The sequence below is a fragment of the Zonotrichia albicollis genome, chromosome 27 (genome assembly GCF_047830755.1).
Source record: "Zonotrichia albicollis isolate bZonAlb1 chromosome 27, bZonAlb1.hap1, whole genome shotgun sequence".
Lineage (NCBI taxonomy): Eukaryota > Metazoa > Chordata > Aves > Passeriformes > Passerellidae > Zonotrichia > Zonotrichia albicollis.
In genome coordinates, this window is record NC_133845.1 from 7,282,063 (window position 1) to 7,307,997 (window position 25,935).

General features: G+C 49.6%; 1 protein-coding gene across 4 annotated transcripts in view; it reads left to right on the forward strand.

The window, feature by feature from the left end:
* FLI1 (Fli-1 proto-oncogene, ETS transcription factor) overlaps nt 1-25,935 on the forward strand; it is a 91,350-nt gene that overhangs the window by 48,496 nt on the left and 16,919 nt on the right. For all 4 annotated transcript variants that reach the window (XM_074559428.1, XM_074559429.1, XM_074559431.1 and 1 more), the window contains 4 exons: nt 450-658; nt 11,687-11,841; nt 15,629-15,832; nt 23,125-23,190. In XM_074559428.1, the coding sequence (XP_074415529.1) occupies nt 450-658; nt 11,687-11,841; nt 15,629-15,832; nt 23,125-23,190 (634 nt within the window). The remainder of the gene's footprint in view (nt 1-449; nt 659-11,686; nt 11,842-15,628; nt 15,833-23,124; nt 23,191-25,935) is intronic.

Genomic DNA, 25,935 nt, shown 5'->3' on the forward strand with positions numbered 1-25,935 from the left:
TGGGGCTGAACTGCTCACAGCGAGCATTGGGGTCACACAGCGCCTGTGGGGTGACACAGCCCCCGTGAGGTGACACAGCCCCCACGAGGTGACAGCCCCAGCAGCTCCTCTGCTGTTTGCAGAGCTCCAGTGAAGCTGAACGCTGCTCCCACCCAAAGCCAGCAGCCAGCAAAGCAGAGCAGAGCAAGACCTGGTTTGCATAGGGGCTCCTGGACCCCAAAGGCTCTGATTGCCCCTGGCAGGTGGGAATGGCAGCAGAGCAGAGCAGAGTAACCCCATGTTTGCATAGGGGCTCCTGGAGCCCAGGCTCTTGCTCCTCGGGCAGGTGGCGATGGCAGCCAGTGCAGGGCAGCTGTGGGGCCCTGCAGGTGCTCCCAGCTCAGAGGGAGAACCAGAGGGCAGTTGCTGCTTTAGTCACAGCTCTGAGGGCTGGTTCTGTCTCTCCCCAGGAGGCTCTGTCGGTGGTGAGCGACGACCAGTCCCTGTTCGACCCCACGTACGGCGCGGCCGCGCAGCTCCCCAAGGACATGACGGCCTCCGGCAGCCCCGACTTCGGGCAGCCCCACAAGATCAACCCCCTGCCCCCCCAGCAGGAATGGATCAACCAGCCTGTGAGGGTCAGTGTCAAACGGGAGTATGACCACATGAACGGATCCAGGTAAGGACAGAGCCTTTCCACACTTAGAGTCTTAAACACGGAATCCCAGAATGGGAGGAACCCACAGGGATCATTGAATGCAGCTCCTGAATCCAAACCCTGAGCCCATATGAAGGCAAAGCACACACTGTCCATTTGTGCTCCTGTCCTGCACATCAACATCTCTGTGCAGGACCATGCCCCACTGTCCTGCAATTCCTCCTTTTGTGACTCATTTTGAACAGCCTGAGCACCCTGCTCATGCAGTCCTGCAGGATGTGCCCCTCCCAGTCTCCATGGACACTGCACGGACTGGGCATGAGACTGCCAGGGCAGAGTTCGTGCTGGAAATCCCACATTTCACCTCTGACTTCAGCACTCCATGGATGTGCTATGTTTCCAGGGGCTCACAGAGGGAACTTGCAGCAATAATTGGAGTCTGTCAGTGAGGCACCGAAAGCTGCACTGCTGGGCTGCCAGGGCTTCCCTGAAGGTCACCTTTTATTTGTGCTCTACCAGGCCATAAGCAAACATCTGGTAATGGAAAGCTTTTTGATGCCTCAAGCTGCACCAAGGGAAACATAGGTTGGATATCAGAAAAAGTTTTTTACAAGAAGGGTGATAAAGTTCTGGAATGGCTGCCCAGGGAGGTGGTGGAGTCACCATCCCTGGGTGTGTTTAACAAAGCCTGGATGTGGCACTGGGTGCCAGGGTTTAGTTGGGGTATTGGGGCTGGGTTGGACTCAATGATCTTGAAGGTCGCTTCCAACCCAGTGATTCTGTGATTTTGTGATTCTGTGGAGAAGGGAGGAGACTGAGATCCTTTATGGGAGTCTGCGAGGTGAAACAAAACCAAAGGCCTGTGCCTGTTGGAGTTCTGGATGCTGAGAATTTTAGGCTTTTTGTGCTAACAGACTCTGACTCCCAGAAGAACAGTGCATTTAACCTGAAGCCATAAAAAAACCTTCCAAAATTAATTGATAACACTAAAATTACAAGTGTATCGTTAATTAAACGTATATAATATCACAAAGTAAAAAACTTAGGGTTTTAAAATATACTAATACATATAAAACAAGATAAAAGTTTTAAAACAAAACCAAGTTATTCTTCTTCACCTTCTTCTTCATAAGTTTTAGTATTTTCTAATTAAACAGAAAAGTCCACATTGCAGACTTTGAATAATTAGTTGTAATAAAAATTAAAATAAAAATAAAATAAAAATATAAAAAATAAAAATAGAAATAAAAATAAATTAAAAATAAAAATAAAAGTAATTGTGCCCACCCCTTCTGAGTGGATAGAGGTGACACAGGGAATTCAGGAGCCATTGGAGAAGGTTCATTGTGTGAACCCCAGAGGGTGCCTGGGGATGTTCTAACCTGCCCAGCTCACAGCCCAGCCCCTGTCATTTGTATCTAGAAGTGAATCCTTTCCCTGATCAATGGGAAATGGAATGGCCTGAAAACATTTTGTTAATGGATTCTTTGCTTCTTTTCTGCTAAGGCTGGGATTAAATCCGAGATGTTATTTTTTGTTTGGACTCAGATGTTTATTAGTTTTTATCTATGTTACAGTCTCACAAGCTGTGAGTTCTAAGCACTTTACTCTAGCAAGGTAAAAAATGTCCATATCCCTCTCCACAAGGTCTTTTAAGGACAAACTGTCCAATTAAGAAATGACAGCTAAATTATTTTTACCTTTAACCCAATAACTAATCACCTGTGCCCTGCAATGTGGACTTTTTTATCCAATTACACAAAACCACCCAAACCCATGGGGAAGAAGATGAAGAAGGACCAGCCTCTGCTCTAAAACCTCCATCTTCCTTTATTGCTTTATTCTAAACCCTTAAACTTTAAGTTTTCCACCCTGTGATATCACACACTTCTATCCAAACCCCACACCCACAATCCCAGTGCTACCATTCCATTTTGGAAGCTTCTCCATGGCCTCAGGTCAATGCAGTGTTCTCCTAGGGGTCAGTGGCTGTCAGCACAGAAAGTCTGAAATTCTCAGCATCCAGGGTTCCAACATTTTGTTATAGCAGCCCAGGTGGCCCCTTTGAGAATCATTACTACAAGTCCACAGCCTGGAAACAAATTTCACTTTCCTGAACATAATTTTTAAGTGCAAAAATTTTGGTTTATTTTTCAATTTTAAATATAGGTATAATATAGATACACTTTTGGGTTTTAGCAGAAGATTTAGAGTTCATGTTAATTTAAAATGTGATTTGAATTTATAAGTCACAAACATCTTTGCATTTGTAGTGTTTCATGGTGAAACTCTCAAGGGTTTTTCTACTTTAGGGTGAGTTTAGCAGCACATTTTCCTGGTTTCTGAGAACACAGCAGAGCACAGAGCTGGAAACAGAAAGCAGCCTTGCCCCTCTACAGAGAGATGATGCTGTTATAGACATCAAGCAGCAGCATGGTGTTTTTCCTTCATGAGTGTACAGTAGATGCTGATTTTGCCCTCAGATCAAGGCCTTTGTGGCAGTTGCTCCCTCGTGGGGATCATTTGCAGACTTAACTCCATCTCACCCTGCCTGTACCTCAGTGGCATTTCTTGACTCCATGAAATCCCTGTGGATATTTGCACTGAGTTCTCAATCTCAGAACTGGGGTGAAATGTGGGAAAAGGAGTTAATTCCTGAAAAAGCATAACACAGAGAGAAGGATGGATCTTGAAAGTGCTTGGGGTTTTGATAATCATGGGGGTTACCTTTGGCTACCAAGGATGGTTTTCTCAGGAAAAGGAGGAAAGAGCCTTTGCAGCATGGCTGGGGCTTGGACCAACCTGGGGCAGTGGAGGTGTTCCTGCCCATGGCAGGGGATGGGATGGGATGGGATGGGATGGGATGGGATGGGATGGGATGGGATGAGCTTTAAGGTCCCTCCCAACCCAAACCATCCTGGGATTCTGTGGTTGCTGCAGTTGCTCACCCCCCCCCAGTGCCAGACCCACAGACACAGAGGGTTCCTCTCTTTCCACTCCTCTATCCCAGGGAAATCTGGCAGGGAAAAGGAGCCCTCCACATCCCCCGAGCTGCCATAAACCACATGTGTCAAGGCTCTGCAGGTCCTGTAAGCACAGGCTCTGTATCATCCTGAGTGTACCTGTACTTGTACACCCAAATTTGAGTGCTCTGTGTGCTCTGGAATGAAACATCCTGGGCTGTCCCTCTGTGGTTATTCCTGTGTAGCCATTTCCTCCTTTGCTCAGAAAAAAGGGAAATAGCTCTGCCTGGACAAACTGATTCATGAGCAGCTGTAGGAGCCCAGGGAGCCATGGAAAAGGCCCCTGGAGCGTGGTGGCTCTGGGCAAACAGGAAATCCTTCATCAATGACTTGCTCAAGACTCCAGGTTCTTGGACATAAAATATGTGTTCAGTGTCCCTAAAGAGAGGTGACCCCCTGTCAGGAGAGAAGAAAAGGCTGCTGTGAATGTCAGGGCCATGCACTGCCAGAGCTCCCAGCCTGCCTCTGGATAAGTCCTTAGCATGGGAGCTCCAGGGCACCCAGGACGGGAGAACATTCCCTCCATCCTCCATCCCTCCTCCCTGCCCTGCACATCCATCCCAGTCTGTGGGGATGGACTGGGCCACTCCAATCCCTCATTCCCCTGCCCATCAGCTGCCTGGCCAACCCCACACATGTGCGAGGGGACAATCCCAACCCCAATGCCAATGACAATGCAAATCCCAACCCCAATGCCAATGCCAGTGCCAACCCCAATGCCAATCCCAACCCCAATGTCAGTGCCAACCGCAATGTCAATCCCAACCCCAATGCCAATGCCAGTGTCAATGCTAATCCCAACCACAATGCCAATGCCAACCCCAATCCCAATCACAATCCCAACCCCAATGCCAATCCCAACCCCAATGCCAATGCCAACCCCAATCCCAATCACAATCCCAACCACAATGCCAATCCCAACCCCAATGCCAATGCCAACCCCAATCCCAATCCCAACCCCAATGCCAATCCCAGCCCCAATGCCAATGCCAACCCCATTCCTAATCACAATCCCAACCCCAATGCCAATACCAGCCCCAATGCCAATCCCAATGCCAGTGCCAATCCCAACCCCAACCCCAATCCCAGCTAGCTCCAGCTGCAGGCTGTCCAACACCCAGTGCCCCCCTGGCTCTGCTCTCCTGCTCTCAGGTGTTTCCTCTCCCTGAGCTGCAGCTGCCCCCAGCAGGCCCAGCCAGGCTGTGCTGTCACCAGGGAGTGCTCAGGGCTGGGGTTGTGTGGCCTGCCAGGGACAGCTCCAGGGACTGGCAGTGCCAGGGGACAGCAGGGACATGGCCTGGCTTTGCTCTTCCCTCAGTAGCAGGGCTGAGGGTGCTGTTGGGGGTGTTTGGTCCTCAGCAGGGTGGCAGAAGGATCTCTCCAAGTGCTAAGCAACATAGAAAGCCCACCCAGCTCTCTACTCATTCCAGGATCCCCTGGTTTAGCCTCAAACTAGAAAGAATTTTCCAGATAAGTGCATCCTAACTGCCTGTAGGAGATGCCCAGGCAGGCATCAATCAATATTTTAGGGGAGAAGATGAGAATTCTGTTTTATTGCATCATTCAGATGTAGAAATGTCATGAACTCCTCTACTGTTATCAGACCCTGAGGCAGGTTATGGCCTCAAAATCTGCTCTTGCCCTCAGACAGCACCTTGCTCAGAGCAAAACCCAGTTAAAATCATATTTAAAAACCAAAACAAAATAAACAAAAAATGTCATGCTTGAAATTTTACTGAATAGGGGGGAGGAGGATTGTTTAGATGAATGCTGGGTAAAGTTTAATCCAATTTACAACCAATATTATTAATAAAATTTTCCTTATATTTTACATAAATTCAAAATGTAATTTGTAATGTAATTCCAGATCTTGACTGTATTTACTGAGTTTCCCCTAATATGCATTTGCAGCTAAACTCAGTGAGTGATTTTTTAAAAATATTACAAAATGTGTCAGATCTTCAAATGTGAAAGAAAGTTCTCCTGTGCTAATGGATATGGGCAAACTTCCCTGGGCACTCCCAGCTGTGGCACGGGTTTTGTCCAGCTGGAATAATGAAATTTGGGGATGCTTTGGAGCTGTTCTGCAGAGACATCCCAGAGCAGCTGTGGCTGTTCCTGGATCCCTGGCAGTGCCCAAGGCCAGGCTGGACAGGGCTTGGAGCGCCCTGGGACAACGGGAGGTGTCCCTGCCCATGGCAGGGCTGGCATTGAATGGGTTTGAAGGATCCTTCCAGTCCAAACCCCTCTGGGGTTCTGTGATTTGATGTTTCTTTTGCTCCAGAACATGAAAATCCCGCCAAGGTTCGGGGTCCCCAAGGTGTTTGGCTCGGGGCTGTGCCAGCCCAAGGCAAGGGACCCGCTCTGGTGCCTGCAGGGAGGAGCTCCCCGTGTGAGCCCTCTAGTGGGATCTGCGGCTCCTTCTGCCCCAGCATCCCCCTCCTGCCTGCCTTCACCTGGCTGGGACAAACCCCCCATCCTTGCCATCCCTCTGGCCGTTCTGCAGCCTCTCTCAGGAGTTTCCCTCCTCCCGAGGCATCCCTGAGAGCGGGGTTGAAGCACAGGCAGATGCAAGTTTGGAGGAGCTGGCTGTTCCCTCTGTAAGAGGGGGCCACAGGCAGGACCCTGGTGTCTGTTCTTGCTTCCTTCACTCAACAACAACAACAACAAATTAAAATGGGGCTTTACACCAAACAGCAGCAAATTTCAAAAGAAAAGAGGGGTGGAAGAAAGGAGGAATGAAAGGATAGGAAAAGAGGGATAGAAAATATTCCCCTGAGTCAGGTTCAGAAATCCCTGAAATCTGTTGCTTTTTCAAGCAGAAGTCAAAGGTGGTTCCTAGACAGAGGCCTGGGACAGTGATGGTTTTATTTCCACACCTCTGGAGCCCAGGCTGGAGCTGTACAGAGGATTTACTGGTCAGTGCCAGGCAGGCTGCACCAGTCCAGGAAAAACTGTCCCAAACAAAAGATGCAAACTCTGGGCATCTCCAGAGAGAGCTGCTGGAACAAGGAGCCTCTGGACAGTGGAGATGAGCTGTGCTGAGCTGTTCCTTGGACTCTGCCCCTGCCACAGGGGCTGTGCTCTGGGGAGCCTGTGAATCCAGCCTGTGCCTTCTACCTGTGGGCATCCACAGCCTGAGCAAATCCAGCAGGGACAGGCACTGGAACCTCTGGGAGAAGCCAGGGATTGATCTGGCAGCTGAAATTCCCTGGCACAAACCCTTTCAAATGATGAGGGAGTATTTCTGTGAATCCCAGCCTGCCCATGGGTGATGCAGGAGCTGAGGAAGGAGCGGGGTTAGGGTTAGGCTTAGGCTTAGGCTTAGGCTTAGGCCTAGGCTTAGGCTTAGGGTAAGGGTTAGGGTTAGGCTTAGGCTTAGGCCTAGGCTTAGGCTTAGGCTTAGGTTTAGGCTTAGTGTAAGGGTTAGGTTTAGGGTTAGGATTAGGGTTAGGATTAGGGTTAGGGTTAATTCATCCATGGCTCACACTCCCTGCTGTCCTGTGACACTGTCATTGTTCCCCAGGTGAATCCTCCCCTGTGTGGCCACAGCTGCACTCCCCTCCTGCTGGGGTAAATCCCTCACCTTGGGCAGGGCAGGGGCTGCAGTGGGGACTTAGGCTGGCAGAGCTTCTCAATTCCCAGGAAAGGGCTGTGTTTGGTAGGAAATGCTGGGTTCCAGAGGACACAAAGTTAAGGATCTTCTCCCTTGCTGTCACTGAAGATTCCATGGTGCTTTCTCAGGGACAGTTTGATCTCCTGCCCTGTTGAGTGATGCTATTCCCAGTTATGTGTGTCCTACAGGGTCAGCTCTGGGTGCAGCCATCCCCAAAACTTCCCCAGAGGGAAGGGAGGCAGCTCTGCAGGCACAGGGACCTGACTCTGACAGGCACCTGGAGAACATTCAGTGTCCTGCAGGATTCATGGAGTGGCTTCTCTGCCCACAGTGCCCGGCAGGGGCACCTCAGTCCCTTAAAGTCCCTTCAGACCTTTCTGCCAGAGGTTTCTGGGACTTGGCTGTCCAGGTTGGGCTGCTGAGGCACAGAGCAAGGGATGGGCAGCGTCTGCAGAGCAGAGTCTGTCATGTGAAAAATCATCCCAAAAAACTGAGGGGATCTCACAGCCCCGGGGTTACTTTGGTTGCTTCACTGTGAGGGTCACTGTGCACAATGTGAGAGGGAGCACAGCCAGCCAAGGACTCTGCTCTGTGCCTGTGCTCATTCCAAGCCAGCAGAAGCATGGAGAGGCTCTTTACAAGGTGTTGGTATCCAAGAGTCTGGATATCCCAGAGTCACAGAATCCTGAGAGGTTTGGGCTGGAAAGGACCTTAGACACCATCCTAATCCAAACCTCTGCCATGGCAGTGACACCTTCCCCTGTCCCAGATGCTCCCAGCCCTGTCCAGCCTGGCCTTGGGCACTGCCAGGGATCCAGGGTGGGCACCCTGTGCCAGGGCCTGCCCACCCTCACAGGGAACAATTCCCAATTCCCAATATCCCATCCATCCCTGCTCTCTGGCAGTGGGAGCCATTCCCTGTGTCCTGTCCCTCCATCCCTTGTCCCCAGTCCCTCTCCAGCTCTCCTGGAGCCCCTTCAGGCCCTGCCAGGGGCTCTGAGCTCTCCCTGGAGCCTTCTCCTCTCCAGGTGAGCACCCCCAGCTCTCCCAGCCTGGCTCCAGAGCAGAGGGGCTCCAGCCCTGGAGCAGCTCCATGTTCTCCTCTGGATTTGCCCCAGCAGCTCCACATCCTTCTTGTGTTGGGGGCTCCAGAGCTGGACCCAGCACTGCAGGTGGGGTCTGTGCTGGAGCAGTTCCCCATGGAGCTGTATGAGTGAAATATATAGAATTGTTTGATCACAAATAGTGCCTGTCCCATCTGCAGGGGCATTTTCCAGGGAAATTTTACTGCAGAGCAGGATGGGAGAGAGAACTCTGGATCCCAGGCAGGGCAGGAGAGGAGGCTGGTCACTCAGCAGGGACAGTGACCTATGAGCACAACAGTCTGAGCCCCTGGAGCACAGTTTGAGACCCCAGGGCACAGTGTCACATTGTGAAGCAAAGTGTGACACCTGGAGCAGAGTGTGACACCTGGAGCAGAGTGTGACAGCCTGGAGAACAATGTGAGACCCCAGGGCACAGTGTCACATTGTGAAGCAAAGTGTGACACTTGGAGCAGAGGGTGACACCTGGAGCAGAGTGTGACACCTGGAGCAGAGTGTGACAGCCTGGAGCACATTGTGAGAGCCTGGGGCACAGTGTCACACCATGTAGCAAAGTGTGGGACCATGGAGCACTCCAAGTGTCACACTCTGGAGCAAGCTGTGACAGCCTGAAGTACAGTATGACAGCCTGGAGCAGGCTCTGACACTCTGGAGCACAGTGTCACACCCTGGAGCATGCTGTGACAGCCTGGAGCACAGTGTCACACCCTGGGACACTGTGTGACGCCCTGGAGCATCTTGTGACACCCTTGAGCACAGTCTGACGCCCTGGAGCAGGGTATGACTCCTTGGAGCACAGTGTCACACCCTGGAGGACAATGTGACATGCTGGAGGACAGTATGAGCCCTGGGAGCACAGGATCACACCTGGATCATGGTGTCACACCTGGATCATCACACCCGGATTGTCCTGTCACACCTGGATTGTCTTATCACACCTGGATCATGCTGTCACACCTGGAGCAGTGTCACACCTGGATCACACTCTCACACCTGGATCTCAGATACCTCTCTGGGCCTCCCCAGCCCAGGCCATGCCCAGCAGCACTCAACTCCGTGCCCAGCAGCACTCAGCTCTGTGCCCAGCAGGTCTCAGCTCTGTGCCCAGCTCTGTGCCCAGCAGCACTCTGTGCCCAAGCACTCGGCTCTGTGCCCAAGCACTCTGTGCCCAGCAGGTCTCAGCTCTGTGCCCAGCAGGTCTCAGCTCTGTGCCCAGCAGCACTCTGTGCCCAAGCACTCAGCTCTGTGCCCAAGCACTCTGTGCCCAGCAGGTCTCAGCTCTGTGCCCAAGCAATCTGTGCCCAAGCACTCAGCTCTGTGCCCAGCAGGTCTCAGCTCTGTGCCCAAGCACTCAGCTCCGTGCCCAAGCACTCAGCGCCCAAGCACTCAGCTCTGTGCCCAAGCACTCAGCTCTGTGCCCACCCAGCTCCCCGCTGCTGCCCCGGGGCTGTCCCTGCCAGCTCAGGCACTTTCCCACCTGGCAGGAGCCATGCCCCAGGGACCCAGCGCTGCTCATTCACCCTGTGAAAGCCCCGTGTCCTCGTGTCCTTGTGTCCCCATGTCCTCGTGTCCTCGCAGCTCCTCAGCCTCCCCGGCTGCCTCGGGGCCATGGAGCCTTCAGCAGTTGCCTCTCTGAAGGCGGATTTTGGTTCCCTGCCTGGAAAAACAGTAGGCGAACTAGTAAACCCTTAAATTCGAACATGTGTAAGTTATACATCTTATTTCCATTTTCCAGCAACATTCCCTTCGTCAGACATGAGGAAAAAATTACCGTCTGCCTTAGAATATCTCGGTGGAGCATTTATCTCCCAGCCATGATAACTGAATTTCAGGCACTGCTCCCTCCCCCCAGCTCAGGTTAAGAGACAAATTTGTTTAGTGTCCTGCTTGGAACTCGTGCCAGTTGAGCTCGGAGGGTGGGATTTGTGCACTGTCACCGTGCTTACCCTGCAGGGAATGGGTCCCTCCAGAAGCTCTTGGCTTCTGCCAGAGGAGAAGGACAGCTCTGGGATCAGAGCATGGCCTAAACTGCCCTGGGAATGGCTCTGGGATTAAAGCCTGGGCTTGCTCTGTGCAGAGGTTGTGCACTAACTCCCCCCTTGGGAAGGTGAGGACAATGTGCCCTTCCCTGGAAGCCCCGCAAGGATGTGCTGTGTGTGCCTGGCAGGCTTGGGGCTTTGAAGGGATGAAAGGCAGGAGCTGCTCTTGCAGCTGGAGAAAAGCACAATCCCTGCTCTGTCTCTGAGCTTTGGGGACTCACAGTTCTCCCAGAATCTTCCCAAGGCTCTGCAGCAGGCCAGGCCTTAGGATGGTGCCACCTGAGCTGCTGGATGTCCCCTCTTCATCACTCCAGCACCTCAGAGGTTAAACTGGGGCCAGAGCCCTTTTGACACTGAGTACTGGGGCCTGAAGTTCCTGACTCATGCCTGGGGCATCCAAGATTCCCAGATTTCCTCACCAGGTAGTGAACTGTGGCACTATTAATCAGAGAAAAATAGAATAACAGAATAATTGAATAATTGAACAGGCTGTGTTGGAAGGGACTCACAGGATCACTGAGTCCATCTCCTGTCCCTGCACAGGACACCCAGCAATCCCACCCTGTCCCTGAGTGTTATCCAAATGCTCCTGCAGCTCTGGAGGCTCCAAGAACGGACAAGCTCTGTCCCATTCAGCCCTGGATAGATCAGGCTGTGCTGCCATTGGGTGTTCTCTGGGGACAGCCCTGTCCCTTTGGGTGGGTGTTCTGGCTTCTTTGTCAATGAAAGGGCTGTTCCTGTGTCCCTGTGAGCTGTGCAGAAACACCTCAGGCCAGATGAGCAGAGCACCTGTGTGCCACTGCCAGGCTCCAGTGCAGCACCAGGGGTGTTTCAGCACCACAGAGGGTGGAACAGCCTTGAGGGGTGTTTGAGCACCACAGAGGGTGGAACAGCCACCGGGCTCCCAGGAGCAGCCAGCCTTACCTGCAGGACTGTTGGAGTGCACTGAGCATCCAGGAGTGAGGGAGGTGGATGTAACCCACAGACTGCTGTCCTGGGCACTGGTTCCTTACCTGGTTTGGGAGTGTTGTTATTTCAGAGTTGCTGCACACATGGCCTTGTCTGGAGTCATTCCCTTGGAGGCTCCAGCTGCATTATCAGAGATCCCCTGTGTGCCCCACAGACCCCTTGTGACACCCACTAACAGGTCAGGAATGGCCTCTCCATAACGGAGAGGGACAGCTGAGTGTCTCCCGTGAGCCACAGCTCCTCCTGTAAGCAGGGATGGAGGGGCTCTGATGCTGACCCAGCTTTGCTTTGCCTTGCAGGGAGTCCCCCGTGGACTGCAGCGTGAGCAAGTGTGGCAAGCTGGTGGGGGCAGGGAGCGAGTCCAGCCCCATGAGCTACAGCACCTACATGGATGAGAAGAACGGGCCTCCCCCCAACATGACCACCAACGAGAGGAGGGTCATCGTCCCTGCAGGTACTGCCACGGGCTGGGGCAGCTGTGCCTGCTCTGCCTGCAGGAGATTTTTGTTGGGTTTGTTTATCCACTCCCTGAGGAATTTTCTCTCTTACAAACCATGCAAAAAATAAGGAAAATATCAGAGTTTCTGGCTAGAGGGAATTCCCATGTCCCAGTGCATGATCTGAATCAGGATAGGCAGCAGTTAACTGGTGCTTTTCTTCCTTTCCTTTCCTTTCCTTTCCTTTCCTTTCCTTTCCTTTCCTTTCCTTTCCTTTCCTTTCCTTTCCTTTCCTTTCCTTTCCTTTCCTTTCCTTTCCTTTCCTTTCCTTTCCTTTCCTTTCCTTTCCTTTCCTTTCCTTTCCTTTCCTTTCCTTTCCTTTCCTTTCCTTTCCTTTCCTTTCCAGAACCTTCCCTTCCCTTTCTTTTCTTTTAATTTTTTTTCCCAGAATGAAGTGTTGTTTTGGTGTGCTGAACCAAATCCATCTCCTGTCATGTGTCAGAGGAGAATCTGCTTCTTGGGACCCACAGGGGATGATCAAAGAGGAATGAAGTGGGCCCAAGTTATAACTCCCCTGGTGCTCTCAGGATCCAGCTGCACTTTCAAGTCACACTGATTGATTCAAAATGAGCTATTTTGTTTCCATTTTTTTTTTTTTTGTAAGCAGTAGAAACCCAGAAAAATTCTGTTTAGCAGGAACTGTGTTATCCTTCCAAAAATTGTCACACAGAAACATTCCTGTCCAGCTTTGTTTGTGTTTGGTATCCACATCTGCTGCCTGGAGCTGGCAGGATGCTCTGGATGCATTTGGATGCTCAGGGGTGAGAGCTGCTGTGGGGGGAAGCCTGAACCTGGAGTGAGGAGCAGTTTCCCTGTGAAGTTTATAAACAGCCAGGGCCGGGAAGTTTCCAGCAAAGGAGCCAAGTGCTGGCCCAGTGACATCCCAGAAGTGGCCCAGCTCTGAGGCTCTCAGCAGGGCAGGAGGGCAGGCAGGCAGTGCTGGCAGGAGGAAATGCACTCGTGGAATTCAGCTCCTTTCTCTGAGCGTGGCTTGACCACGAGCAGATGACAGTTCCCAAGCATTTGTTTGCCATTTATGATGAAAAGGAAAGGCTTGAACTGAATGCAGTGAGGAGAAGCCAATAAAAGATTGATGGCAAACCTTTAAATCCCATTCAGAGTGATGTTTGAGGAACTGGCTGAGCTGCTTAGGGACAGCAGCACAGTTTGTCCAGTGTCACCCTGCCTCGAAAGGTGCAGCTGGCACCAACCAGTCCCTGTGGAATTAAAAATGTTCCAGGGGCAGCACTTATTCTATGTATTTAAAAAAACCAAGGGTGAGCTGAAGTTTAGCATTGTTGAAAAAGGGGAAATTACTTTCAGTGCCCCCAGTGGAAGAGAAAATTTGGAATCTCCTCTTTGAAGGAAAGTGAAGAAAAGGACTTTTCCTCCTCTTATGACCATTCACAAATCAAACCCTTGAGATCCTTGTGAAAGAGCAGAGATTTACCAGACTTTGGAAGACAATAATGAACATCATCCCAGATCTCTGGCTGCCGGAGAGGAGGCCAAGTCATCTAAGAAAGGCATTTGGATATTTTAATTTAATCCAGAATGGAGATTTATAGCGCATTAAGGCGAAGATAAGCAAGAATAATGTCACATTAGGCTTACAATAATAGTAATAACGAGCTCTAAGCCATGTTTCAAGAAGGCAGATTTTCAGACACCATTCAATGTCTTTTACAGTGTTTCAAGGGAGGCCACAAATTCACTATGCCCTCTAGATGTTGGGTTGTTTTCAAAACTCAAAACAAATAAGTCTTTCAATTAAAAAAAAAAAAAGAATCCTCCCTTGAATACTTTCATTGTAAAATTTGCAGCACTTGGCCAATGCTTAGAAAGCAGAATTTCAATTAACTATTGCCAAAACCTGAAGAAAATCCAGAAAATCCATCTGTCCTTCTCAGAGCAGACTTGCAAAGGTGTGGGGTTCTAAATTCCTTGTTCTGAATTCAGCTTTCAGCAGCCCAGGTTTTCTGGGGATTCAGTGGGGAAAGGTCTCAGGTACATTTCAGTTCCCTTGGTCTCAGCTCCCTGCTTGGTGCTGTTATTGCAGGGCTCAGGTGCCCAGCAATGCCAGGTGTGGGCACCTCCCGACCTTTTGTGCCCAGGGCTGCCCTCAGCCTGGGCACCCAGTGTGCAGCCCTGGGCTGAGGCGTTGCTTCACACCCCCTAAATCCAGGCACAGGCATTTCTTGTTCTGCCCAGAGCACCCCCAGAGAGAGCCCTGGGCATGCTCCTGATCCATGTTCTCAGCTCCCTGGGATCTGAGTGTCTGAGCTCTGTCTCAGAGCTGGGCCAGCTGCTCATGACACATCAGACATCTCCAGAGTCTGAGCTCCTCTGCAATGCTGAGCAGCTGCAGCAGAACATGAATGTGCAGCTCCAGCTTGGAAAGTGATCCGTGGGGAGCAGCAGCACAGGAAACATCTGAGAATGCTGATATGCTCTGCAAAGGCTGTCAAGCTCTGTGGCACCAGCTCTTGCTGGGCCCTCTGATCTAATGCCCTTTGCAGAATTCAAAGGCTCATTGCTGTTTTGAACCACTCATCTCCACGGGGCTGAGCTCCAGCCGGGCTGGAGCAGCTCCTACGTCAGCAGCAGCAATAACGGGCCCACAGCTGGAGCTCTGCTGGACCAGACAGACAGACAGACAAACTGCAGCAGCCCTCGCACAGCTGGCTGCTTACAGGGACAGGGCCGGCAGGACTGTGCTCCTGCCCGGGGTGAACAACTCCCACTCACACCCAGGGCAAGCTGCTCTGTTCTAGACACACCATCTTATTTTATTTTATTTTATTTTATTTTATTTTATTTTATTTTATTTTATTTTATTTTATTTTATTTTATTATTTTATTTTATTTTATTTTATTTATTTAATTTTAGGTTTTATTTTATTTTTTATATTTTATTTTATTGTATTTTATTGTTTTAGTTTATTTTGGTTTTATTTCATTTTCTATTTTTAAAATTTTATTTTATTTTATTTTATTTTGGGGTTTATTTTATTATATTATATTTTAGTTTAGTTTAGGTTAGTTTTTGTTTATTTTATTTTATTTTGGGTTTTTTTAAATTTTATTTTATTTTATTTTGGTTTTATTTTGTTTTTCATTTTTAATTTAATCTAATTTAATTTAATTTTGGGTTTTATTTTATTATTTAATTTTGATTTTATTTTATTTTGGTTTTTTATTTTTTATTTTTTTATTTTTTATTTTTTCTTTTTTATTTTTATTTTTTAATTTATTATTTGATTTTATTTTGGTTTTTATTTTATTTTTAATTTTTCTTTTTTTTTTTACTTTTTATTTTTATTTTGCTTTCTGAGTCCCTTTGCTGACCATGACCACCCCATGCTCAGGGTTTCTCGTGCCAGCTGTGGGCTCCCTAATGCCCCTGGTGGGACTCGCACAGCCCTGACGTCCCTGCGCAGCCTTGCAGAGCCGCACTGGGACAGGAGCTCCCTCTCAAAGGGCTCAGCATCCTTCAGGAAGCTTTTTTCCAGAGAAAACTCAAATGTCACCAGGGCTGTTCCAAGCAGAGGAGGGAGCTTTGGGCAGCAGTGACCAGGCAAGGCTGTCCATGCTGAGCCTGCTCCAGCACCGTGCCTGTTCATCCTGGCAAGGGGGGTCAGTAAATTCAGTATCTCTGCCTGTGACACAGTGTCTGGTGCTGTGGCAGGGCTGCAGGGGCTCTGAGGTGTGTGTGTGTGCCCATCCTGTGCTCTCCCCTGGCAGATCCCACCCTCTGGACCCAGGAGCACGTGCGCCAGTGGCTGGAGTGGGCAATCAAGGAGTACGGCTTGATGGAGATCGACACCACCATCTTCCAGAACATGGACGGCAAGGAGCTCTGCAAAATGAACAAGGACGACTTCCTGCGCACCACCTCCCCCTACAACACAGAAGTTCTGCTGTCTCACCTCAGTTACCTCAGGGAAAGTGAGTATTGCCCTGCCCACCCCAGCCCCTGCCCCGGGTGAACTCCCAGGGCTCCTCCTCCCTCCCAGGGAAATGAGCAGAGAAAGGCAAACAGAGAGAGCAAGCAGGGAAACATGGAGTAAAAGGAGTAAAATGGGCTTGGAAAGTTCAGATGACCACAGATGGAGCTACTGGTGCTATCAGGGAGGTGAAGAACTGAGCAGGGCTCTGGAGGAGATTAGATAAGTCTCACAGATAACAACATCTGTGGCTATGTGATAAAAATACACAATTTGCCATGGAGATTAAGCCTGACATTAACTGATTGGTCTCAGGCAAACAATTCCATAGCTCTGCAGTCAGAGGGCTGTGCCCTCCCCATGAACAGGACCCACAACTGGCCAGGCTGGAGCTTTCTTGTGCTCCTGCAGGCCCAGGTTTGTTGGAGAGAGTTCAAAACCCAAGAGTGATTCCCCATATGTGAGTGTGCTGGCACAGATGTTGTGCAAATTACCCAGGACTGTGAGAGAAAGATTATGGAAGCTCTTTATTGCTCCTTTCTGCCCCACACTGAGTATGGGATGGATCCAATCCCTCTTTTTGCTCTATTAAGCCCCAAACCCAGGAGCTGTGAGCAATCTGGAAAAGTGTTATCCCAGCACCCAAACAGGAATGATCACCTTAGGGATGGCACATGCACCTGATGCTGGGAGTCTTAGATTTCAGCTTTTCCAAGACTTCTGTGCAATGATGATCACACCCACAGCTTCCAAATGTCTCCTCTTCACCTGTAAATGGAGCTAAAAGCATTTCCTTTCCTCACAAAAGTGTGCTGAGGGTAATGGTGCTCTGATGAGGCAGAGGACCAGAGCTGGGCCCCACATGCTCTGCTGTTTTTCCCAGTGAAACAGTTTTTATAGGACTATCATTATTTAAGCACTCAAAAATCAGGAGAAGGTGCCATAAATCAAGGTGGAAGGGAGGGGAGAGAAAGGCAAAAGTGTATTTTGTCCACTAGAAAATCCAATTGTGATGAAAAGGCAGCTGAAGATGTCTCCTCTAGCCAGTGAAGCAGATACAGAATTTAGGGTGTTTCTTCAAAGTTGATCTCTCCCTGCCCAAAATCAGTGGGAGTTTAACAGATTCCAGTGGCACAGAAGTTAGATCACAGATGGGTGCCTCTGGAAGCCCCACCTTTATTTTTCTTGAGAAGTCGAGCCAAGGAAATGATTCACAACAAAAAAACCAAACTGTCGGATTTGAGCAGTTGTCCCTTGTGACTGGACAATAAAATAATTTCCCATCCAAAATCATTGGCAAATTTCATTCTGTTTCATCAGAAAAGAGCTGCTAGTCCACAGGAAGCTTTCAAGGATTGCCTGTGGAATTAGACAGTTTCCTGGGAAATGGGAAGGCAGTTTTTTGCAGACCAAACCTGCTGCCTGGGGCTGGGGAAATCGGGCACTTTGGAACCGGAAACATTTCTCAATTCCCACAAGATAAACACCCAAATGAGACACTTGAGCTGTGTTATTGATAAGGTTTGAGAATTGTCAGAGAAATTGAGTTGGATGGGTTCAAAACACGAGCAGGATGGATTTGGAAGGCTTGGCAGTGGAATTCTCCAGGTGGCATCTCCAGGATCATCCCCAGTGTTTGTGTCCTGTTGTTTGGGCTGACCAAAGGCAGCATCAGGGGAATTGCATGGTTGATCTCATGGCATGAGCCCCAAAGCCTGGGTTCAGTGGCCACTTTTACCACCTGCTGCTGCTCATTTGCTCAGGAGCAGCTTCCTGCTTGATCCCTTGGGCACTGAGGTCTGGTCACACTGGGCTCCATGGCCAGCAAGGCAGCACCAGGGCAAGCTGACATTCAGGACAGCAGTCCCTAGGTCACACCTTGCCTTTAAACACCTGAAATGAGGAGGTTTTGCTGTCTGTAAGGTAGCACCAGCCATCCTGCCTTCTCTCTGGACTCCTCCATTGGGATTGTGAGGAATGATACCTATTGGAATAGGTATCCCAATATTACCAGTTAGATTGTGCCTGGGTCAGTGTGACCCTCGCTGCTGAGCCAAAGGCGGCTTCTGTGGTGCTTTACCCCAGAGATACCTCGGCTGCTGGAGATTGCAGCAGGGCACTGAACAAGTTCAGGCTTGTCAGGAACTCCGTTTACCTCAGGAGAGCGAGCTTCTGGCGATGGTGAAGAGAAAAAGGAGAGGGTTCTGCTGGAGGGTTTAATGTCCAGATGTTTATTCCATGGTTACAGAGGTCTGAACCGGGGCAACTGCTCCAACAGAATGCCGGCCGCATGGTCTGATTAACCTTTTAAGCTCCGGCACAGGGGAAGGGGAGGGGACAGGTGAGCTACCAACCAGGTGAAAGGGGCAGGGTCTCAAGGGAGGATGACACTTAGACAGGCCAATGACCTCTGGGCATAGGGGCATCTTTTGAATTTGACCAACCACACGACGCCTTGCTGGTATGTTAGCCTGATTGACAGGGCACACTCAGCAAGGGGCGAGGGGGAAGGGAGAAGGGAATTTTGGCACACCTGAGAAAGGGACCCGGAAGCTAAAAACACACCACAACAGATACCCACTTCCAAAAGTTTAGAAGGTTTGTTAAAACCTTATAAAAAAAATACAACTGAAGACTGAATAGAGAAAATATTATGATGCTGGGAGCAGAGGATTTTTCCTACCATGTGCTCATCCACACAATGGAGGTTTTGCCTTTTAACCCTTTAGCCCTCCCAAAGTTCTGTCCATCAACTCCTTCTTCACTGTCCAGTGGTGGGGATCACTTCCTGACACCTTGAGGAGATCCTTTCTTGCACTTTGGAGGTCAGCTGTTACCATGTTAACAAGCCAACCCTCCCAAACGTCCCAAACCCAGACCACCCCCTGGTAACAATGCAAGGGGGGTAAAACATAACCATACATCGATAGAACTTCTCTTAGCATATACTTAACATTTGCCTTTTAATTGTGAGAGTCAGCCGTGGCATTCCTCACCACCACAGGATGGGGTCTGTGGAGCAGGGGCTGTGCCTCACAGTGCTGCCTGTGCCCAGCACTGCAGCCCTGCTGCAATAATCATCATCAGAACATCCTGTCCTGCCAGGGCAGTGCCTGCAGTGATTTCTGTGCTTTTAAGCCACTGCAAAACCCGAGGAACTTTGCTGGACTCAGGCAGACTGCTGACTCTTATTTCACAGGGAATTCAGTGCCAGTCCAGGCCGCTTTAGGAGGATGGATGTGTGTGTGCTGATCCCAGATGTGCTCCTCAGAGCAGCTCCTGGCTGCTGGAGCTGGGCAGAGCATTCCTGCTTCCCTGCAGCTGCTCCCAGCCCGAGGACAGGCTGCTCTGGGCAGTGCTTGTGCCTCCCTCATGCAGAAACCCCTTCCAGAGGAGCTGATGGCTTTTCCAGACCAGCTTCCAGTGGATGTTCAGTGCTGAGCCTGGAGCTCAGTGCCATGGGGATTTGGGCTTTCATTTTCACAAGTTTTCCCCTTTTGGAAGGGTGTTTGTCCCACAGACATTGCCTGCTCAGGGTAGGGAACTGCTGATGGCCGCCAACACAGGAGGATTTGGGGGCAGTGCAGCCCTACAGGCTGGATTGCCTCTGCCCAGGCTCTCTAAAGGTGTTTGTGGTCTCGGGATGTTAAGCTGGATATGTGATGATTTATGAAACCTCAACTTTGAGGTTTGTTTTCCAAGAAACAAAGCTGGTCTGAACTTCCTGAGCTGTTTGCTCACCCGACAAGGAGACCCCCTGAAAATGAGCTTTCCCAGAAGGTTCTCAGCATTTTACACTCCTAATCAGGATGAAAACTTCCTTAAAGCTGCCTATGAAATACATTATTTTGGCACAAATAAGTCCAGACTGAACAAATAAACCAGCAACATCTCTATGACCTCAACAAAAGCTCAGTCTCAGTTTTAGCAGTGGAAGGTTCAAGGTGAGCTGTGTAATGCAGTCAGGAGTAACCCAAACTCATCCCACAGCACCTTTAGTCTCTGGCTTAGGCCTGGCTCAGAATGGTGCAGTTGTTTCTCGTTGCCACAAGCCATGGAAGCTGGCAGGAACTCCAGAGCCTCTGTGATCCTCAGGAGATTTCAGAGTGCAGGGCCCAGTCCTGCAGCACTCTCCATCCTTTGGAGCTTCCCAAAACACCCCAGTGGCTCTTTCAGGGAACTCCCTGCCCACCCCCTCAAACAACCATCTTTCTTTGCATGTTCCTTTTAGTTCCCTCTCCAAAATCATCAAGCCATGCCTTGATTTGCCTTCCTTTTGCTCATCCCCACACACTTTGGGGCTCCAGACTGATCTTTCTGCAGCACATTCTGCCTGGTGAATCCTCTCCAGGCAGCTGTTGGGCAGGGAAAGGGAGCTTTGGATGCATCCATGCTGTGTTTGGGATGAAGATCAAAAGAAGCTGAGCTGCCACCTCCATCCTTTCCCTCCTTGGTGGTGGCACAAAGGGGAAGAGCCTAAAAGGGAAGGAATGAGGCTGTGGTGAGAAGTAGAAAACTGTTCAGTGGTTTTGAGCCATGCATTAATGCCCAACAAAACCATCCTGCCAAGTGCAGCAGGACCTGGATTCCAGCAGGAGCCATGCAGGGTCTGGGGAAGGTGAGGGTAAAAAAGACTCTCAAATTGAATAAACCTGAGACTGTGGAACCAAGATATTCCTGTCTCTCTGAAGGATGAGCTGCCTCGTGGGAGGGAAGGGTTTATGGGGAAAAACTCTCCTGCTTTCCTGTCCTTCTCCATCTTTTTTGTAATGAATGCAAGGGAAATCAAAGAAAGGGAAGGGTGGGGGGTGCCATAAAATAATGAGTTTAAACATTAATTATGGGAGAACAGCCCTCACTGCATTAACCATAGCAGAGAGCTGATCCATCCTTGGTGTTACTCACCCAGCGAGGGGAATGGAACAAAAATGAAAATTCATTACCCAAAGCTCTGCCCCCGAAGGAGCGAGGGAGGAGCAGCCTGGCTTGTGTCCGTCTGTCTGTCTGCTTCCCTCTGTCCTGATCTGGGTCTCTGCCTTTCTCCCTTTCCCTCCTCCATTGAAACCCTTAATAGGAAACACATTTCCCTCTCTGTGGTGTTCCCACCAGAAACCTCAGACTGCCGGGCAAAGGTGAGAACTTTGAGCAATTAAACCGGGGGAGGCGCCGCTCCTTTCCAGTGGCTTGGGCTGCATTTTTTACCCTAAAGTAGCTGTAGGTTGATCCTGCTCGCTCAGTGCTATTCATCACCCCACCCCCACCGCCCCAGCCGCTCATTTGCAGCCCATTTAGTCATAGAAAACCACGTTTCTGAATTCCCCAGCACTTCCCTGTCTGGCAGGGGGAAGCTGGGCTGGGCGTTGCACTCAGTATTGCTTTAAATAACCTGAAAAGGAGAGAGTGGTGGACAGGAGTTTCCCCACAGATATTCAAGAAAGAAATGCCAAAGCCAGAAACCATCCGATGAAAACATGAGTTACGTGGACAGAGTTGTTTCAATTCCTCCAGCAGCCAATCTCTCTAACTATTCCAGCCAATTCCTTTGGCCATTGGCAGCTTTCAGAGCCAGGGTGCCCTTGGGATCCCTCTGAACTCTTTACCTCCTCGTTCACCATCCATCCTGCTCTCTGGAAGCATCCCCTGACTTGCAGCATGTGGTACCATCCCTCCTCCCCTCCCTGCAAGCAGCTTTGTTTCCCAGCGCCTCCTGCCTCTGTGTCCTGCTGGCTTGTGCAGCCTCTGGCTTTGTTTGCCTTGGGGAGGACAGAAATGTGCTGCAGCACAGGGCCAGCAGCACCCAGCACCTGCAAAGGCTCTCAGATCTGCCAGGGACCTGCCCAAACCTCAGCTCTCACAGGAGAGACACTTGTGACGGTGGTCACAAGGGGTTTCAGGGTGAGAGAGAGGCAAGAATGTTGATTCCATGTTCAGAAGGCTTGATTTATTATTTTATGATATATATACTACATTATAACTATACTAAAAAGAATGGAAGTTCTCAGAAGGCTACCTAAGCTAAGAATAGAAAAGGAATGAATAACAAAGATCTGTGTCTCTGAAGAGAGCAAGAGCAGCTCTGCCATGAGTGGTCAGTAAATCCAAACATCCACGGGAGACCAATCACGGATCCACCTGTTGTATTCCACAGCAGCAGATAACCATTGTTTACATCTTGTTGCTGAGGCCACAGCTTCTCAGAAGGGAGAAAAATCCCAAGAAAGGATTTTTCACAAAAGATGTCTGTGACAGACACTCTGAGAGCACTGAGGAGCAGCTGGGGTCTTTTGGGACCCTGTGCACCAGAGGGACGTGCAGGGCTCAGCCCCAAATCCTGCCCAGCTGCTGAGAGGGTTCCTGCCCTGCTGAGGGGATGCTCAGGGGCAGGATCCCCTTCATGGGGGGATCTGCAGAGTGGAAAAGCACTCAGGGCAGCATCGGTGCTGCTCCAGCCACAGCCTCAGCACAAACAGGACCCTGTGCCCTGTCAGGGCTGTCACTGCTCCAAGGGCTGCAGGAGGGTGAGCCCAGGGGTGATGTGAGCACACTTAACCAGACAGCCATGAAATGTGCATTTCATGCTGGCTTCCCTGCGCTCCCAGGATCTCCTCCTCCATTTCCAGGAGTTTACAGAGAACCAGAGGGAAATGCTTACAAAGGAACATTTCCCCCACAGACTGTGCAGAACAGAGACCCTTCCAACAGGATCTTTCTGTGCTGCACTTGTGTGTCATGTGGGGCTGGAAAGGCCTCTCTGAAGCAAGGGAGCTGCTCCCAGATTCCCCAGAGCAGGGAGATGCTGGAATCCCAGTGAGAGTTGTGCAGCTGCTGGCCCCAGACCAAGCATGTGACACTCTAAAAATGGCCAAAAAGGTCCTGACAGTGCAGTTTGTGTCTTTTCTCCTGCCTGTTCCTCAAACAGAAAATTTCTCTATCACAGCCAGAGAGGGAAAAGCTTGTTCCTTGTCCTGTCACACAAACTGTGCCACAGGCTCTTCTGGAGGCTGTGCTGGGATAGATCCTGTACCTGTACAACCTCACCCCTTAAGATCAGTTTTTAATGGGGGACATCAAGGCACTCAGTGAGGGAGACAAATATCTTTATTTTTTGCAAATGAGGAAACAGCAGCACACATGTGCCCTGCAGCTACCAAGCTTTTAGATGAGTTTCACAGAAAGTGTGTGCCTAATTAACAGCAAAATTAGCTTTTTTTTTATGCCATTAACAACATTTCCTACTTGCCCTGATGGCTCCCCGTGCCCAGACTGCTCTAACTCCCTTTCTTTGCCTTGCAGGTAGCTCACTGCTGGTCTACAACACTCCATCCCACACAGACTCCTCACGTCTTGCCACCAAAGAAGGTCAGTGTCTTGCTTATAAATGTCCTGGGTTTGATTGGGTTAAAACCAGACCTTGTTAATAATATCCTTGGCAGAAAATGTTCTGCTCCACTCTGCATTCCCAGCACAGTTAAAAAGGAATAATTCTCACTGTGCAGCCCCACCCAGGCTGGAAATGCCATCTCTGCTTGCCCAGCCAGCACCGTGGCACCAAAGGTGTCACTGTCACACGGGTGTTTTGCTGAGCTGGTGAACTGCTGGCACATTTTCTGTTCCTGATGTGAACGGTCTGGAATCTCACACAGACAGCAAGGCTGAGACTCTGTTTTCCTCTGAGTTCACAGTTGAAAGGATCAAATCTCAAAATGAATTTCACTAATGTGAAGGGCACTCAGGTATTCCAAACCCATCCATGGATCTGTAGGTCATTTCAACCAGCAAGGAAGACAAAATGTATCTTTTTGACACTTTCATTTTGGACTAGTTTGATTTTCTTTTTTATTTCAATTTTTCTTTTTTATCTAGTAGAAATTCTGACCATGTGGCTAAGCTTAGAAACCCTGGAGTCTAAAAGTTAATAACCCTCTTGAGGCTCCTTCAGGCTTTGGAGATGTTTGTGGGTCCTTCAGTCAGGTGTTTTAGGTTTTTCTCTGCAGCTCCAGCCCTGCTTCTTGTTCTTATTTTTATTGACAAACTGGACTCTCAGTCAGGAAAAAGTTGTGAATATTGGTGTGATCACAGAATTCCAGAATGGTTGGAAGGGACCTTAAGGATCACCTGGTTCAGTCCATGACCATGGGCAGGGGTAGGATGAAGCACATCCCTTACCTCCACAGAGAAGTTGAATTGATACAGTGAATATTTGGGTGAATTTACACCCCCAAGTAGAGTGATAAAGAGCAAAAATTCACTCTGTGCTCTCTAACTCCTGGGTAGGGACAGGAGCCTGTAATGGGGTTTACCTTTCCCGTTGTGCTGCTGCAGGAACATTGGATTTGTTCCCTGGGCTCTGTTCAGCTCCCCCTTGGAGAAGTTTCTGCCAGCCTGTCCCTGTGCCAGCTCCCTGACTGTCACAAATGCCTCTCTGCTCTTGAGGAGAACGTGGCTGCATGGACAAGCCACAAGTCTGGATTAAAAGAACACTGGGAAAGGCAGAAGGAGAGACAAAACCTCCATTGCACTGAGGGGCTGCGGCAAACAGAGCCACATTTAACAGCTCCTGCAGGGAGGCTCTGGCTGCCTCCTTTCTGTGCTCTCAGAGCCCTCCTCTCTCCCTGCATTTCACCCACAAGATCTGCTTTAGAGCTGGGCACGAGGTCAGGGCTGCTCCTCCAGCAGCTCCTTCTGTCCAGCAGGAAAATCCACTGCAGCTCCTGGCACTGTTCTGTCCTCTGAGGCAGCACCAGCTGGTAAAACAGGGGCAATACAGGGACAGAGCCACTCAGGCTGTGCTCTGACTGCTGCTGTGACATTAACAATAATCTATTTAAAGTTCATCCGAGCTGGGCTTGCACTGTGTAGTAGGGATATAGTGGGAATGAAGTAGGGACATGTGCTCCTTCACAATTTTCCCTTACACCCAAACCTCTGCTCATTCTGTTTCAGGCCAGGCAGTTGCTAAAAATAAAGCCAAGAAAAGTCTGATTTTTTTTTTTTTTGTTCTTCAAGAGAAAAATCTCCGTGTAGAACTGCACTCCTCTGAAATTTTAAACATTTTGAGACCTGGGCCTTGAGTCACTCAGACTGAAAGAAACTTGAGGGGAAAGTGTCCCTCCCCCTGCATTTTTAGTGGCCTCCAGGGTGTCTCTGTAGTGCAGCTGACAGAGCTCTGGGCTCACTGCTGTCAGCGTGGAGCCCTCAGCTTCACATGGAACTTTCATCATGTGTCAATAAAGGACCAAGCACGCCCTGGAGAGAGGCAAATAAAAATTAAGAACTACGTAGAAATGTTGAAATCCCATCTATTCCTCCCCCATTTCTCCCTATAGGGCATAAATTCCATCATTTCTTCCGCACTGGGCGTTGGTGCAGCACAAACTGCCCCACTCCAAGCCCCTGCAGCTGGCTGAGGTTACTGAGATAAGGAAAAGGGACAGGAGAGCAGGACAGGCTGGCAGATAAGGGGCTGGGAGAGCAGAGTGAAGTGGCTCATCCAATAGCACAGCAGAGACTCATGATGCTCATAAAACTGGACTTGGAATTCCTCAGGCTGGTTTTTTTAGGAAACAGGATTTTCCTTGTTTCCTTTCTAATGGGCTCACTTCAAGATGATATTCTCACTCCAAAACATGATATTCTTTTGGAAAAGGAATTTCATGTGAAAAATTAATATTTTTTAAATGATTTTTTTTACTTCTCAAAAGATTAAGCAGTTTTCTTCATGCCAGTGCATCTGGAATCTACCAATCCTGTAAATATTTCTCCTCTCTGTGTCTGTGAATAAAAACAGATGAGTTTTTCTGACCACCTTCCCTTGAGGATTCAAAAGCAGGTGATGAAATAGTACCAACCATGCCAAAGATAGGAAAAAAATACCATTTTCTTCACTCCTCCTGTATCTTTTCTACATAACTAGTTCAAATAAGCTGCTTGTGCGGATTGCAGGGAGAGACAGGAGCCCTTTGCATACATTGACACTGTGCTTTGCACAACATGTTCCATCCACGGCTGGAAAAAAGAACCCACAGGTCAAAAAATAAAAAAGTGCAGCTGCAGCACAGACATCTGCAGATGTTCCAGATGCAGCCCAGGCTCTGCTGCCTCCCC